Source organism: Scylla paramamosain, chromosome 40, assembly GCF_035594125.1.
Source record: "Scylla paramamosain isolate STU-SP2022 chromosome 40, ASM3559412v1, whole genome shotgun sequence".
NCBI classification, from domain to species: Eukaryota; Metazoa; Arthropoda; class Malacostraca; order Decapoda; family Portunidae; genus Scylla; species Scylla paramamosain.
The window spans coordinates 12,324,104-12,339,331 of record NC_087190.1 but is presented as its reverse complement, the minus strand read 5'-3'; the positions used below and the strand labels follow the sequence as shown (position 1 = coordinate 12,339,331).

At 44.2% G+C, this 15,228-nt stretch overlaps 2 protein-coding genes across 2 annotated transcripts in view; one reads left to right on the top strand and one right to left on the bottom strand.

The window, feature by feature from the left end:
- The first annotated feature begins 328 nt into the window (after positions 1 to 328).
- Positions 329 to 7,595, top strand: LOC135092457 (eukaryotic translation initiation factor 3 subunit J-like). Its single transcript, XM_063990969.1, has 7 exons — positions 329 to 450; positions 560 to 642; positions 3,120 to 3,245; positions 3,828 to 4,005; positions 4,817 to 4,975; positions 5,781 to 5,917; positions 6,530 to 7,595. Exons 1-7 carry the CDS (start codon positions 432 to 434, stop codon positions 6,563 to 6,565), a joined length of 738 nt encoding a protein of 245 aa, XP_063847039.1. The 5' UTR covers positions 329 to 431; the 3' UTR covers positions 6,566 to 7,595.
- Positions 7,596 to 11,338: 3,743 nt separating this feature from the next.
- The window catches only part of LOC135092453 (uncharacterized), a 4,193-nt gene continuing 303 nt past the window's right edge, over positions 11,339 to 15,228 (bottom strand). The window contains exons 2-3 of the mRNA XM_063990957.1: positions 15,033 to 15,121; positions 11,339 to 14,829 (exon numbers count right to left, since the gene is read on the bottom strand). Of these exons, the coding sequence (XP_063847027.1) occupies positions 12,421 to 13,581 (1,161 nt within the window). The 5' untranslated portion in view covers positions 13,582 to 14,829; positions 15,033 to 15,121 and the 3' untranslated portion in view covers positions 11,339 to 12,420. The remainder of the gene's footprint in view (positions 14,830 to 15,032; positions 15,122 to 15,228) is intronic.

The window sequence follows — 15,228 nt, the reverse complement described above, 5'->3', positions numbered from 1 at the left end:
AGAAGTCTCAAGAAGATGAAGAATAAAAGAAAAGACAAAACATGAGGAGAACAATCCCCCGTTATAGCAGGAGAAAAGAAAAAAAATGTAGTTATATTAAAGAAAAGATAAATGAAGAAGTTTAAAGGAGAAGTTTTAAAAAGAAAGACGAAAAAGAGAAAAAAAAATAAAAAATAAAAAATGGGGAAATGTGGAAGACTAAAATCTCTCCCTCTTTCTCCATTTTCACACATCAAACTCTACATCAAGTAAAAAGATACGAAGATAGAAAATAAAAGAAGGACAAGAAGAAAAACAAGAGAAAATTCCCTTCTTTCCCCACCCACTGTACGCAAGACCCAAAAAGAGGAGAAAGAGGAAACCTTCACGCCCTCCCAACTCTCAAGCTCAAGATCAAGGTACCACCACCATCATCATCATCAGCCACCAACATGTCGGACGTCTCGTGGGGTAAGTGTGTGCCTGCATGCCATACAAAATGCCCTCTCACGCCCCTCACACTGCCTCCCACGTCCTGTCCTTCACTGTACATGACCCATACACTCCTCTTGACCCGCAGATGACGATGACTTCGAGCCCAAGAAGGCCACTCCGGCGCTGCCCTCCGACAAATGGGACGGCGAGGATGAGGAGGACGTAAAGGTGAGAGAGAGTGGTGGTTTTATTCGTTTATTTACCTTTCTACCCCAACCTCTCGATCTCCAGGGGTGTCGGTGTCTTGTGGGCTGTCATAGGTCACGTGAGGTCATTTTTCATGGCTGCGTTGGTTAGTTTAGGGTCAAATTAGGTCAGGGTTTGGATGGGTTAGGTTAGATGAAAGGATGTTGGGTATATTTATCTACGCTTTTATTACCTTTTTTTTTTTTTAACCTCCAGAGATGTTCGGGTCACATGGGGTAATTTCTCAGCCTCCTGTTGGTCACTTTAGGGTCAGATCAGGTCATCCTTTCCGTATCGTTTCTTTTTTCTCTTTTTTTTTTTTACGTAAGGGATGTGAGGGTCACGTGAAGGGTCACAGGTCATGTGGGAGGTTATTTCCTCGTATCTTGTTGGTCAGTTTAGGGTCAGGTGAGGTCAGGGTTCACTGCAGGTTCACACTTTCATTCTTGAGGTGAAAGTGAGAGGAAGTGTTTGTTTTGTTTATCTTCGTTTTCTGTGTGTTTTTACTTGTTTCCTTCACGTTCAGGGATTTAAGTGACATTAGGTGACTCAGGCAGTGGTGACCAGTAGAGGTAATGGTCTCAAGGTTCAAATAAATGGTGGTACAGCTCTGTGTGTTAAGTGGTAAGCACCCCAAGCGCACACACAGGCTGGCAGGGGTGGTGGTGCAGCTGTCTGCCCTGCCACCAAGACTTGTGGAGGGATTGAGGTTTAGGGGGAAGTAAATAAATAAATATAAGTTGTGATTATAGTTTTGACGTGGAGGAGAGAAATATTTAGAGAGAGGTCGTAGTAATTGTTGTTAGGGGGAAAATATTAAAAGCATTGGTTATATTACTGCCGTGAAGAGAAATGTAGTTGAGGTTAGGGTGGAAAATCTAGTGTCTGCAAATTAAATGTAAACACAGCGATGGTTACATTTTCATTGCAAGCTTCACCATGTCAGCCTCTGCAATGGTGTGTGGCAGTGCTGCACGACGGAGTAGGGAGTGACTTGCCGCGGGGAAGCAGCACGCCAGCAGCCGCCAGCCTGTCATAGGGAAAGGATGAAGCACTGTGCTCGTGGCTGTTGTTCTCTGCATGTTTTTATCTTTGTCTCTTTCCTGGGAACAGTGGCCAGCAGACACCTTTCCATAACAAAAGGACACAGATGGCCACAGTGCACAGAGAAGGGAACACAATGGAATCCCAGAGAAAAGTCACAATCTGGCTCATACATTTTTCAAGTCTCAATAAGCCACTCAAGGGAAAAGGCTCCGACAGACAGAGAAACCCAACCAGAGACTGACGGGTGGCAGGCATGTGAGGTGAAAAAGCATCCTCAAAACGGCTCGAGAATCAAAGGCAGAGTAGCGTGACCCCCTCAGCCGTGTGTCAGGAAGGGCTGCCCAGCATATCGCCACAGAGACCTCAGCCTGCCCTCAGTGTGTCTGCTGGGAAGCCGCTGCCAATGAAGGCCATGGGAAGTAAACGGTTCATGTTTACAAAGAACCGTAGCACCAGGGATGGAGGAAAGTGGTATAAGGTTGTGTTCTTTGAGGAAAGCACGATTTGGTGCCTCAGCGGTGTGACAGGGAAGGTCAGAAGGTCGTACAGTACAGACGAACACGACCCTCGCCACACCACCAGGGCCGCTAAGCATCCTGGTCACATCACAAGTGGGGTTGCCCGTCATGATGAATCCTGAACACGACAGACATGGCAAATCAACATCTTTCACCATTCATTAACACTCCCAGCACCACACACTTCATGCACGACGGAGCACCACGCCACAGAGCCAGTGCCACCCAAGGTCTTCAGAAGGCTAAGGCAGTGAGGGTTTGAAATAACCTGGGAACTCCCTAGATCTGAACCCCATAATGTTAAGGGTTATGTGATAGGCCTAAATTGACCATTCTACCATGATAAAGGGATTGGAGAAAGCGATCAGGAGTGTGTGGGGTGTAAGAGTGAGATGCAAACTACTTCAAAGATCTTTTTGGCGCTAAAGCTTCAGTAAGAGATGATACAAAGAGAGAGAGAGAGTGGTGAAATGAAATTATGAAACTAACTAAACATTACGAACAATATTACCAGTGACTTTCATTAGCTAGTGAAGACCATGTTCCCTTTTCACCTACAGGCACTAAAAACACTGATTACAATACTGCCTTTGGGGAGACACAGACTGTGGGAGTGTGTGTGTGTGTGTGTGTGTGTGTGTGTGGGAGATTTTACAAGTGATGATAACAGTTGTGGAAGAGAGGAATGTATAGAGATCGACTGTAGTAATTGGGGTTTGTGTGGTTAGGTTTGAAGATGATGCTTATGTTAATGAAGAAGTGTGTAGAGAGAGATAGAGAGACAGAAGAGAGAGATAAATGCATAGAGATAGACAGTTAATTTTGTGGTACTACTGAGAGAGAGAGAGAGAGAGAGAGAGAGAGAGAGAGAGATGGATGTACTGCCTTCCACAGGATAATTGGGATGATGATGAAGAGAGGCTGACCCCCACCACCGATAAAACTGACACCACCACCATCACCACCATACAAGTCAAGAAGAAAAAGAAGAAACTTGATGAGATAATAGCAGAGAAAGAGGTAAGGACTGATGCTGACCTGACCTGACCTGACCAAATGTGCAACTTCCCTTATTTTCTTTTTCTTTTTCTTTTTTTTTTCTTTTTTTTTTTTCTTTTGTTTCCTTTCCTCCATAACAGCTTCTATTCTCTATCTTTTCTTCTACTTCCTTTCTGCCTTGCCTAATGTAATGTTGCCAAACCTAACCAAACCTTACTGAAATTAGCCTAACCTAACCTAACTTTACCGAATTTAAACTAACCTAACCTAACCTAACCTAACCTAACCAGACCTGACTTAACCTACCTAACCTAACCTAACCTAACTTAACCTAACCTTACTTTACCTATATTTGCATAGCCTAAATTGGATAAATATTCTCTTTATTAATTGGAGAGAGAGAGAGAGAGAGAGAGAGAGAGAGAGAGAGAGAGAGAGAGAGAGAGAGCACTAATCTATTCCTTCTAAAACCTATCTTTTTCTTCCTCCTCCTCCTCCTCCTCCTCCTCCTCCTCCTCCTCCTCCTCCTCCTCCTCCTCCTCCTCCTCCTCCTCCTCCTCCTCCTCCTCCTCATAATCACCCTCACCCCCACACCCCCGGCAGGCCAAGCAGCAGGAGGAGGCAGAGCGGCGGAGGAGGGAGCTGGAGGAGCGGGCGGCCAAGAGCACACCGGAGGGTCAGCTGGCGGAGAAGCTCAGACTACAGAAGGTGCAGGAGGATGCCGACCTGCAGCTGGCATCTGAGCTTGTTGGGGACTCCACCTCTTCCACTCAGGAGGATGGTGAGCTGTGTGTGTGTGTGTGTGTGTGTGTTTTGTTTTATTTTTATTTATCTTTTTTATTCCCATTTTTTCTTCCTTTTTTCTATTTATTTATTTTATTTTATTTTTTATTTATTTTTTCTTTTTTCCTGTTTTTTTCGGTTTTCATTTTCTTTATTACTTTTATTATTGGTGTTTTCTTTTTCTATCTCCTTTTTTTATGTTTTTTTTTCATTCATTTATTTATTTTATTTTACTTTACTTTTTGGTCTTCCTAATTTTTACTTTTTTTTATTCATTTTTGTATATTGTATATTTTCCTTCCTTTTATCTTCTTCCCCCTTTTTTTTCCCTTGCATTTTTTTTTATTTTATTCATTCATTTATTTATTCTAGTATTATTATTTTTTATTACTTATTTTTTTATTTATTTATTTATTTATTTTATTATTATTATTTATTTATATTTATTTATTTATTTTATTTTATTTTATTTTTTTTTGTGTGTGTGTGTGTGTGTGTGTGTGTGTGTGTGTGTGTGTGTGTGTGTGTGTGTGTGTGTGTGTGTGCACGTACTGTTATGCTAAGATGTATTGGTGTTTCCTTGTATTTTTATCGTTTCCTTCATACATTCATACATTCATATTTCTCCTGCCCTCCCACACACCCTCCTGCTCTCCCTCACACCCTCCTGCCTTCCCTCACACCCTCCTGCCCTCCCTCACACCCTCCTGCCCTCCCTCACACCCTCCTGGCCTCCCTCACAACCTCCTGCCCTCCCTCACACCCTCCTGCCCTCCCTTGTGCCCTGCCTAACTCTCCGTGCCCCACAGACACCCGCATCCTGGAGGGGGTGGACCTGAGAACAACAGAGGGGCTGACGTCACTGCGGCACGCACTGGTGGCTAAAATAAGGGAAACAGACCGCTTGGAGAAAAAACCTGCGTACATTACCTTCGTGGAGGACCTCGTGCGGGACCTCTGTCAGAACGGTGAGTGTGGGGTGGAAGAGGGGCTGGGATAAGGGCTGGTAGAGGCTTTGATACTCTGGCCTGTGCGTGATCTGGTGTGGTCTGGTGTGGTAAAGAATAGGATTTGTTAAATTATGATCTTGGAAATAGGCTTGGAAACCTCAGTAACTTCCCCTTGAACCTGTTAAATTATTAGTTGTATCATGTCACTTAAAACCCCCCCCTATGACTTTAGCAGAACTTGTGAAACCGTTAATTGAATAAAAAAACACCCTTGAAACGACTTAAATTTTCAGTAGGCATTGCTAAACAGTCACTGGGATCATGGAGGGAGGAAAGACCACAAGGGAAGAGAAAGACGGGCATTAGAATTGGTAATGAATGAAGCGGGAGAGAGAAAATACCAGATAACAATAGCAAATCAGAAAAAAATGGAAAAAAACATCACTACAAAGGAAAAGAGACAAAAATATTCATCACCATCACTATAAGATATTTAATGCAATGTTGCCAAACCTAACCCAACCTTACTGAAATTAACCTTACCTAACCTAAATAAACTAAATAAACTAACCTAACTTAACCTAACCTAGCATAACCTAACCTAACCTAACATAACCCACCACAACCACCACCACCACCACCCTGACCCCCACCATCTGACCCACAGTGGAGGTGGACAAGGTGAAGAAGGTGACAGCGACAAACCTAACCAACCTTACTGAAATTAACCTAACTTGACCAAACTTAACCTAACCTAGCATAACCCAATTTAACCCCACCACCACCACCACCACCACCCTGACCCCCACCATCTGACCCACAGTGGAGGTGGATGAGGTGAAGAAGGTGACAGCGGTGCTCAACACACTGTACAATGAGAAGATGAGGGCAAACAAACCCAAGAGTAAAAAGAAGCAGCTCGGAAAGGCTAAGCTCAACGTGGGATCCGGCCCCCTGGTGGTGAGTGGGGCTGTAGGGGGCATGGGGTGGGTGGGAGGGGACTGGGGGGGAGTTAAATGTATTGAGTGGTGTGTTAGATGTTGGGTGGGTTTGGGAGATTAGGGTGTGTGTGTGTGTGTGTGTGTGTTTATTTATTTATTTTTTGTTATTTTTTTACTTAATTTTCTTTCTTTTTATCGTTTTTAAATTTTGGGTTTTGTTTTATTACTTGTGTGCTTTTTTTTCATTTCTTTATTTTTTTATTTTTTTCTGGAATGTGTGTGTGTGTGTGTGTGTGTGTGTGTGTGTGTGTGTGTGTAAACTTAAGAATATTTAGGGAAAAAATTAAGATGAGGAAAAGTTTGAGCAAGATTTATATTGAGTTTTGGACTAGTTATGTAAGTCTCTCTCTCTCTCTCTCTCTCTCTCTCTCTCTCTGTCATTTATTTATTTATCTATTTACTTATTTATTTTATTTATTGATACAACGAACTTAAAATCTGGTACATAGATTAAAGGATAGATTATTTAAATTATTATTATTATCGTTATTATTGTAGGTATTATTATTATTATTATTTTTATTTTAGTTAGCGCTGTTTACTAATGCCCCGTTTTCTGTGTCTTTTACAGGATGACTTTGCTGCAGAATATGACGATTTTATATAGTGTTAAATGGCTCTAGTAGATGGTTATTGTTGCTCCTCCTCCTCCTCTTCCTCCTCCTCCTCCTCCTCCTCCTCCTCCTCCTCCTCCTCCTCCTCCTCCTCCTCCTCCTCCTTCTTCTCTTCCTCTTCCTCTTCCTCTAACCTAATTCTGATTCTTATTTCTCCTTTGCTTTGCTCCTATACTCTCTCTCTCTCTCTCTCTCTCTCTCTCTCTCTCTCTCTCTCTCTCTCTCTCTCTCTCTCTCTTCATATTTGTTACTATTTTTCTTTATTTTTTTTTCTCCTTTTCTCTCTTTCTTCTTATTTTGGCATTTGTTTTTTATTTATTTTTGTTTTTATTCATGATTTATTGAACTGGGATGTTACTTTGTTTATTTTATTGTTTATTTATTTGTTTGTTTTGTGATTGGCCAGTTTTGTAATATGCTTGTGGACTTCGAGAGAGAGAAAGAGAGAGAGAGAGAGATTTATGGTCTGTATTTTCTCATTTCTTTCTTTTTTTCTCTCCTCCTCCTCCTCCTCCTTCTTCTCCTCTTTTGATTTCAGTTAATTAATCAAAACTTTAATTAAGCCTGATACTACTATTATTATTATTATTATTATTATTATTATTATTATTATTATTATTATTATTATTATTATTATTATTTTACTTCCTCTTTCATTTTCTCTTGATCTTTTCTTTGCTTTCTTTTATTCTCTCTCTCTCTCTCTCTCTCATTCTTTCATTATTTTCTTCCTTGTTCCTTTCACCCTTTGTTCTTCTTCCTTTCTGTTCCTTTTTTCTTTCTTTCTTTCTTTCTTTCTTTCTTTCTTTCTTTCTTTTGTTTTTACGGAGACCTGCAGATCTCATTGTATTGTTGTCATGTCTGTCTGTCTGTTTGTCTGCCTGTCTGTCTGTTTGCATATATACAACTTGTGGCCTTATAGAAGAAAGAGATAGCTCTCTCTCTCTCTCTCTCTCTCTCTCTCTCTCTCTCTCTCTCTCTCTCTCTCTCTCTCTCTCTCTCTCTCTCTCTCTCTCTCTCTCTCTCTCTCTTTTCCACTCCTAATTAGGTAAACGAAAGAAATGTGAATTTTTAATAAGCAAAAAAACATGAAAATATTTAAAAATGGTAAAAATGATAAAATAGGCCTTGCTTTCTTTGTTTTCATTTTTATTTTTTTGTTAATTCAATGAAAGCGAGCGAAAAATACTTAAATGTTAGATAAAAAATATATATACATCTAAAAACAAAGATATAGGTTGATAAAAAATAATAAGAACAATTTCTCTTACCAAAACAACAACAACAATAATAGTAATAATGATAATAACAATTTAAAAACACCAAACCAACCTTTTTTTTTTTTATTATTTATTTATTTACTTTTTTTTCCGTTTTATCATCACTACCACTACTACTATTACTACTACTATTTGCTACGACGTACTATGCTGCCGCTGCTACAACTGCTGCTGCAATGAGCTAGGATGGTTATTATTATTACTACACTATAACTATGATGACTAATAATAATAATAATGCATTGCTGTTTGTTAAGCATATCCTGTTTCTGTGACCTTGGGATTGGGAAGTGGGCGTGTGGAAGACGAAGAGTGGAATATTGCTGGAAGACCTTTGAATATTGGAGATGATGATGGAAGGGTGGAAAATTATTGAAGGAATGATGGTGGATGAGGGAAGGGTTGAAAAATGGTGACTGAGTGGTGTAAGGGTGGACATCGGTGGTAGTACAGTGGATCATTGTAGAGAATTGAAAGTTGATTGTGGTGGATGGATAGATGATAAAAGTGTGGAAGTTGTTGTTGAAAGACGGGAAGACGATAGTGGAAAGGTGGAAAATGGTGAAAAAATGAAAGATGGCGGGATGGCGTTTTTATTATTATTATTTTTTTTTTTTTTATTATTATTGTGCAAGAGAGGATCAAAAGAAAATACAAAAGGTTATTAAAATACAAATGCTAATTAGAATATCACTTTTTTTATTATAAACTCGCTACAAATGACTGGTTAGTCCTGGCAGTAAGGCACGCAATAATCAGCTGTTTCATATTATGTACATGGAGAATATGACGTCACAACAAACTGCCTAAATCATTTTATTTATTTATTATTATTATTATTATTATTATTATTATTATTATTATTATTATTATTATTATTATTATTATCAACTTTTCGGGAAATAAAGATGGAAACCTGTTATTTTCTCATGGGCGTCCTGAAGTAACTTAAACCATTCGCAATCTAGACAGTAGAAAAGAACATGTTCACTACTTAAGAAAAATAAATAAATGTACGTAAAAAATTAAATAAATAAAAGTTAAGGCAGTTGGTTTAGGAGTGATAATGAGCAATTTTCCAATCCCTGTGTCTTTTCCTTCCTTTCCTTGACATTACCTACCTTTAAAAAAGAATATATATATATATATATATATATATATATATATATATATATATATATATATATATATATATATATATATATATATATATATATATATATATATATATATATATATATATATATATATATATATATATATGTGTGTGTGTGTGTGTGTGTGTGTGTGTGTGTGTGTGTGTGTGTGTGTGTGTGTGTGTGTGTGTGTGTGTGTGTGTGTGTGTGTAATTTAATCAAAGGTTTGAAACTAAGAGATATGGACTCTTTTACGTTCACCAAATCAACTCGTCAAACAAGTATCCAATAAAAATTTCAACATTTGTTTCTAAAGATCAAACACCACTGTAATAAACAAATAAATAAATTCTGCTAGGACATAAATATCAATAGTCTCGTATCCCCCGCGCGCCAGTGTTAATGTAAAAGTGCGGTCTAAGGTTATGTCATATTTTATCCGGTAACATCTGCGTGAATTCACCTTCTGCAGTGTAATTGTTTAAAAAACCAAGGAGATTCACCACCAAGGAGGAAGACTGGACTGGGAGACGATGGAGTGGCGGGAAATATGACAAATAAGGAGAGGTAATTTTCATCCACCCTTCATCCACTTTGATTATTCCTTCCTCTTCCTCTTCTTCATCTCTTCCTCCTCCTCCTCCTCCATAAGTAACAAACAACATATAAATAAACACTTAAAATATTATAATTTGTAACTTCTAAAAGGTGCTGATACTTATAAATTACGTGTAAAGTAAATAAGTGCGTGTTTTGTAGGCTGTATTGTGAAACGCTGGCCTCACCAACATTACAACGGTTATAAGTGCTGTGACACGGGTTTTAAGGGTGTTTTTACGGTAGTAGTGAGAAAACAACAGCATTTTTACATTACTAACGCTGCAAACACTCTTGAGAACCGCGCTATTCATCTCTGTGGCCTTTTAAAATATGAAGTGATGAGTTTAGGGTGTTTTTACGTTTCCAGTACCAGATTAACAAGATTACTACATTATTAACACTACAAACAGTCTTGAGAACTCCGCTATTCATCTCTGTGGCCTTTTAAAACAGTTATGGTGAAGTGACGAGTTTTTAAGGGTGTTTTTACGGTTCCAGTACCAGATTAACAAGATTACTACATTATTAACACTACAAACACTCTTGAGAACCCCGCTATTCATCTCTGTGGCCTTTTAAAACAGTTAAGGTGAAGTGACGAGTTTTTTAAGAGTGTTTTTACGGTTGTAGTGAGAAAACAACAGCATTTCTACATTATTAACACTACAAACACTCTTAAGAACCCCGCTATTCATCTCTGTGGCCTTTTAAAACAGTTAAGGTGAAGTGACGAGTTTTTAAGGGTGTTTTTACGGTTGTAGTGAGAAAACAACAGCATTTCTACATTATTAACACTATAAACACTCTTAAGAACATCGCTATTCATCTCTGTAGCCTTTTAAAACAGTTAAGGTGAAGTGACGAGTTTTTAAGGGTGTTTTTTACGGTTGTAGTGAGAAAACAACATCATTTCTACATTATTAACACTGCAAACACTCTTAAGAACATCGCTATTCATCTCTGTGGTCTTTTAAAACAGTTAAGGTGAAGTGACGAGTTTTTAAGGGTGTTTTTACGGTTGTAGTGAAAAAACAACAGCATTTCTACATTATTAACACTGCAAACACTCTTAAGAACATCGCTATTCATCTCTGTGGTCTTTTAAAACAGTCGTGGTGAGAATAGACCGTTTCAGAATACAGTCTCTGTCTTAGTTAAATATAATTGCTCACTTTATCACTAACTCTAAAATAAATGAATGCCTCTATATTTTTTTTTTGAAGTTCTGTTATTAATCTTTCCACGTGTTTAGAAGCAGAGCCGTTGTTGTTGTTGTTGTTATTATTATTATCATTATTATTATTATTATTATTATTATTATTATTATTATTATTATTATTATTATTATTATTATTATTATTGTTGTTGTTGTCTCATAATGCCTCGTTTTCTGTTGCAATGGCTGACTGCTCCATTAGTACACAGATAATTAAGTACATGTAAGTGTTGTAAGTAAGGCGATATGCAGGTAAGTGAGAGTCAGATTTACTTATAAGTGTGTAAAGTGTTAGTGGTTCACTTTTCCTCTTTTTTCACTTGTTGAGTAAATAAATAGATAAATAAGTAAATAAATTAGAGAATATGCTATCACGTTCTTTCTCTCTCTTTCTTTCTTTCTTTCTTTATTTCTTTATTGTTTTATTATTATTCAGTTGTTTCTTTGTGTGTTTTTTATTAATATTTTTCTTTTTTCTTTTTCTTTCTTTTCCTTTCCTTTTTTCAGCTTCTTTCCTTCTTCATTATCACTCAGTTCTTTCGTATTGTTTTCTTTCTATTAATCTTTTTCTTCTTTTCCTTTTTCTTCTATTTTCCTCCCCAACTTCTTTTATTTCTTTCTCCCTTCCTTCCTTCCTTTCTTTCTTTCATTCATTCATTATTTTCCTGCTTTCCTTTCTTCCTTTTTTCTTCTTCCCTTCATTCTTAACTGTCTATTCCTTCTCTCCTCTCTCTCTCTCTCCTTCTCCTCTCTCTCTCTCCCACTTCCTGTTCCCCTTCCCTCTCCTCCTCTCTTCACTAGCACAGCACACGAAGGTCAGTGTTCAGGTCACGTGGCAAAGCACCTTTCAGTCCATAGTTAGTTCCTTATAGGGTTCCAGGGGCGTCTGTAGGGTATTGGGCGAATCTTGGGCTGTTGGAGGCTATTGGGCGGTTTTTTGGGCTATTGAGTGGTTTTGGGAGAATTTTGGGTCTGGTGGAGGATGTTGGGCGGTTTCTGGGACTTGGAGAGTATTGGGCTGTTTTCAGGTCTTTCTAAGTGTGTTGGGCGGTTTTTTTGGTGTTATTTTTAGTGGTACTGGGCTGTTTTGGGCGGTTTTTGCTGTGATAAGGAGGCTTTGGGCGGGATGTCTCTCCCCCCGGGCCAGTGTGCGCTACTTTGTACCCCTCGCTATGGGCGAGGCGTGGGGGTGTGGGAGTCTAGGCAAGTGAGGGCGCCTGCATCCAGTAGCTCTTGACCACGTCGGGCGCCTCCACGTTGAGGCGCGACGTGTACTTGACCAGCCCACGCCCGCCACCCACCACACCCGCCACGCCCATGCGCCGCTCCACCTTGTCCTGCGTGGGCGTGAGGGTGGGCACCTCGGGCGTGTTCTCCTGCACGTAGGACACCACGGGCTCCTTGGGCGGGCTGTGCGTGCCGCCCACCGCCACCCACCCGCTGTACGACGCCTCGTCCAGCACGGGCGGCCGGAACGACCCCAGGTCCAGCGGCGCGTCGGGGATGTGGCTCAGGGCCTGGGGGCGCGGTCCGGCGGCGCTACTGCTGGTGGTGGTGGTGGTGGTGGTGGTGGTGGTGCTGGGCATGGTGGTGCGGGGCGTGGCGGTACACTGGGCTCAGCGCGCGTGCCGCGGTGGTGGGCGGCGGGGGTGGTGGTGGTGGTGGTGGTGGTGGAGGTGGAGGTGGAGGCGGTGGTGGTGGGCGTGGTGGTGGAGGACGGGCGGGCCAGCTGGGCGGGGCGGCGACGCTTGGCCTTGGTGCGAGGCGGAGGTGGGTGTGGGCGTGTCCCAAGTCCCAGCAGGGACCAGAGGGTGTTGGGCGCGTCCGTGGTGGTGGGCGCCAGTACCCTGCGCGCCAGCTGTGGGCGCGGCGGCGGCGGCGGGGGCGGCATGGCCAGGGGCACGGGCACGGGGATGAGGGGGGGGACCGCCCCCCGCCCTGTCCACTCCACCTACGCCTGGGGGGAACCTGAGCCGCGCCGCCACCAGCGCCTCCTTGTCCTGCCTGCTGACGGGGCCGTCCACCGCGCCGCCCACCAGCTCCGATACGCCCGCCCCACCACTCTTCTTGCCCACGGCCTTCTTGGGCGTGGCGGGCGGCTTGGCCACCTTCTTGCCCTCCGACGTGGATGTGGGCGTGGCGGTGATGGTGGTGGTGGTGGTGGTGGAGGTGGCGGGACCGGCGGCCAGGGGCGGGGGCAGCAGGGCGGGGTCAGGCAGCCTGATGGGAGGCGCCCCTGGGGGAGGGCGGGGGAAGGGGCCGAGCACCACCACCTGGCGGGTGTGGGCGGGGTCGGGGCCCAAGCTCAGCTGGTAGCGGGCGGGGCCCTGGGCTGGGAGCGTCTCCCCCCGCCGCCTGTTGACTGGGGGCGGCGCGAAGAGGCCCAGCAGCGGGGCGCGGGGGGGCGGGGGCCTGAGGATGTCATGGCGGCGCGGTGGGATGGCGTTGTCCTCAAGGGTGGGGGCGGGGTGGGGCGGCGGGGGGCGGGGCAGGCGGACAGGACGACGAGGCGGGGCTGGGAACACAGGGCGCTCACCCGCGGGGGCCACGAGGGGCGTGGGCGGCCTGGGCAACGCGGGCGGAGCCTGTGGGCGGAGAGGGGCTGCGGGCGGTGCAGACGTGACCTGTGGGCGGAGAGAGGCTGCGGGCGGCGCGGGCGGGAGTACAGGGACTTGGGGCGGGCCGTGAAGTTGGACAGGTGCTGCGGGCGTGGGCGGGGGCGGCAGGAAGCCGGGGGCGGGGGGCGGCGGGGCTTGGAATAAAGGCTTGGGGCGCATCTTTACATTCTGGGGCGCGGCGGGGGAGGGGGAAGGGGGGAGTGCGGGGCCGGGAAACTGGGGTGGGGCGTGGAGCCTTCGGATAGGGGGCGCAGGGGGTGGGGGAGGCAGGGCAGGGGTGCGGGGCGTGGGCGTGAGGGGCAGCGGGAGGCGGGAGGGGAGGTAGGGGTCTAGTTTGGAAGGGCGGAACGGGGGCGGGGCGGGGCTGCCAACGGGGCGGGGCTGGATCTTGGGCGTGGGTGTCTTGGGCGTGGGCGTGGTGGGCGGGGCAGGGGCGTGGGTACGGATAGGGAGTGTTGGCCGTGAGGTTTGGGTCGTGGGCGTGACTGGGGTTGTAGTGGGCGTGGGACTGGTAGTAGTGGGCGGGGTTGGTCGTTTAGAAGTGGGGAGGTGATGAATTCTTACTGTGGGTGGGCGTGTGGGCGTGGTAGTGGGCGTGGGCGTGGTCGTGGGCGTGGTAGCGGATGGGCGATGGGTGTATCTGAGGGGCGGGATGCTGGCTGGCTGCGTGGGCGGGTTAGGTTGGGCTGGAATGTCCGTGGGCGTGATACTTGTCTTTCTACTGGGCTTAGTGTGGGTGAATGTGGGCGTGTGTGGGCGGAATGGCAGGTGGGCGGAGTGTGGGCGTGAGGTGGGCGTGGATGGGTGTGGGGCGGGTCTTGTTCTGAAGCTGTATCTTGTTGTGGCTTGGGAAGAGGAGGAGGAGGAGGAAGAGGAGGAGGAGGAGGAGGAGGAGGAGGAGGAGGAGGAGGTAAGGTAGAAGATATTAATGGAGGAAGAGAGGAAGAAGAGGTGAAAGGAGGTAAAGGAGGAGGTGGAGGAGCTGTAGTAGTAGTAGTAGTAGTAGTAGTAGTAGTAGAAGGAGGAGGAGGAGAGGAAGAGGAGGAGGAAGAGGAAGAAACACGCTTATAAATCACACCAGGTCTTCTTCTTCCAAACTCTTCCTTCTTCTTATCCTTCTTCCTCTTCTCTTCCTCTTCTTTCTTCACCACCTCCTCCTCTTCCTTCTCCTCCTCCTCCTCCTCCTCCTTTTTGTGGTTAGACAGATGTCCTTGAATACTCATACTAGCATACCCCTTGGAAATGACCGGAGGGCGTGGGCGGGGTGGGCGGCCTGGCGTGGGCGTGGGCGTAGAAGGCGGCGGACCAAACCTGACGCCGCCCACGATAATGTTTAGTAGGTCTTCACTGTTCAGTTCCGTTTTCTTTCCCTCTCCTCCGGGCGGGGCTGTGGTCACGGGCGGGTACCTGTGGGCGTGAGGGCGTGAGTGAGGGAGGCAGGGGGTGGTACATACATACTTACATACGTAGAGACACACACACAAACACACACATTCATTTTTTTTTTATCATATATAATTGGTCAAAGATCTACTACTACTACTACTACTACTACTACTACTACTACTACTGCTACTACTACTACTACTACTACTACTACTGCTACACACCTGAAGTCCGCCTGATCAGCCTGCCTCATCACGGCCCTCAGCAGTTGTGGATCAGCATATGAGGGCGCCGCGTCTGCTAAACTGTACCCCTGTGAATTATTATTATTATTATTATTATTATTATTATTATTATTATTATTATTATTATTATTATTGTTGTTGTTGTTATTGGTGTTTTTTTTTATTATTAGTGTTA

Coding starts and splice junctions, on each gene's coding strand:
- LOC135092457 (XM_063990969.1), top strand. Junction 4,006..4,816: donor CTCTTCCACTCAGGAGGATG/GTGAGCTGTGTG, acceptor CGTGCCCCACAG/ACACCCGCATCCTGGAGGGG. Junction 4,976..5,780: donor GCGGGACCTCTGTCAGAACG/GTGAGTGTGGGG, acceptor TCTGACCCACAG/TGGAGGTGGATGAGGTGAAG.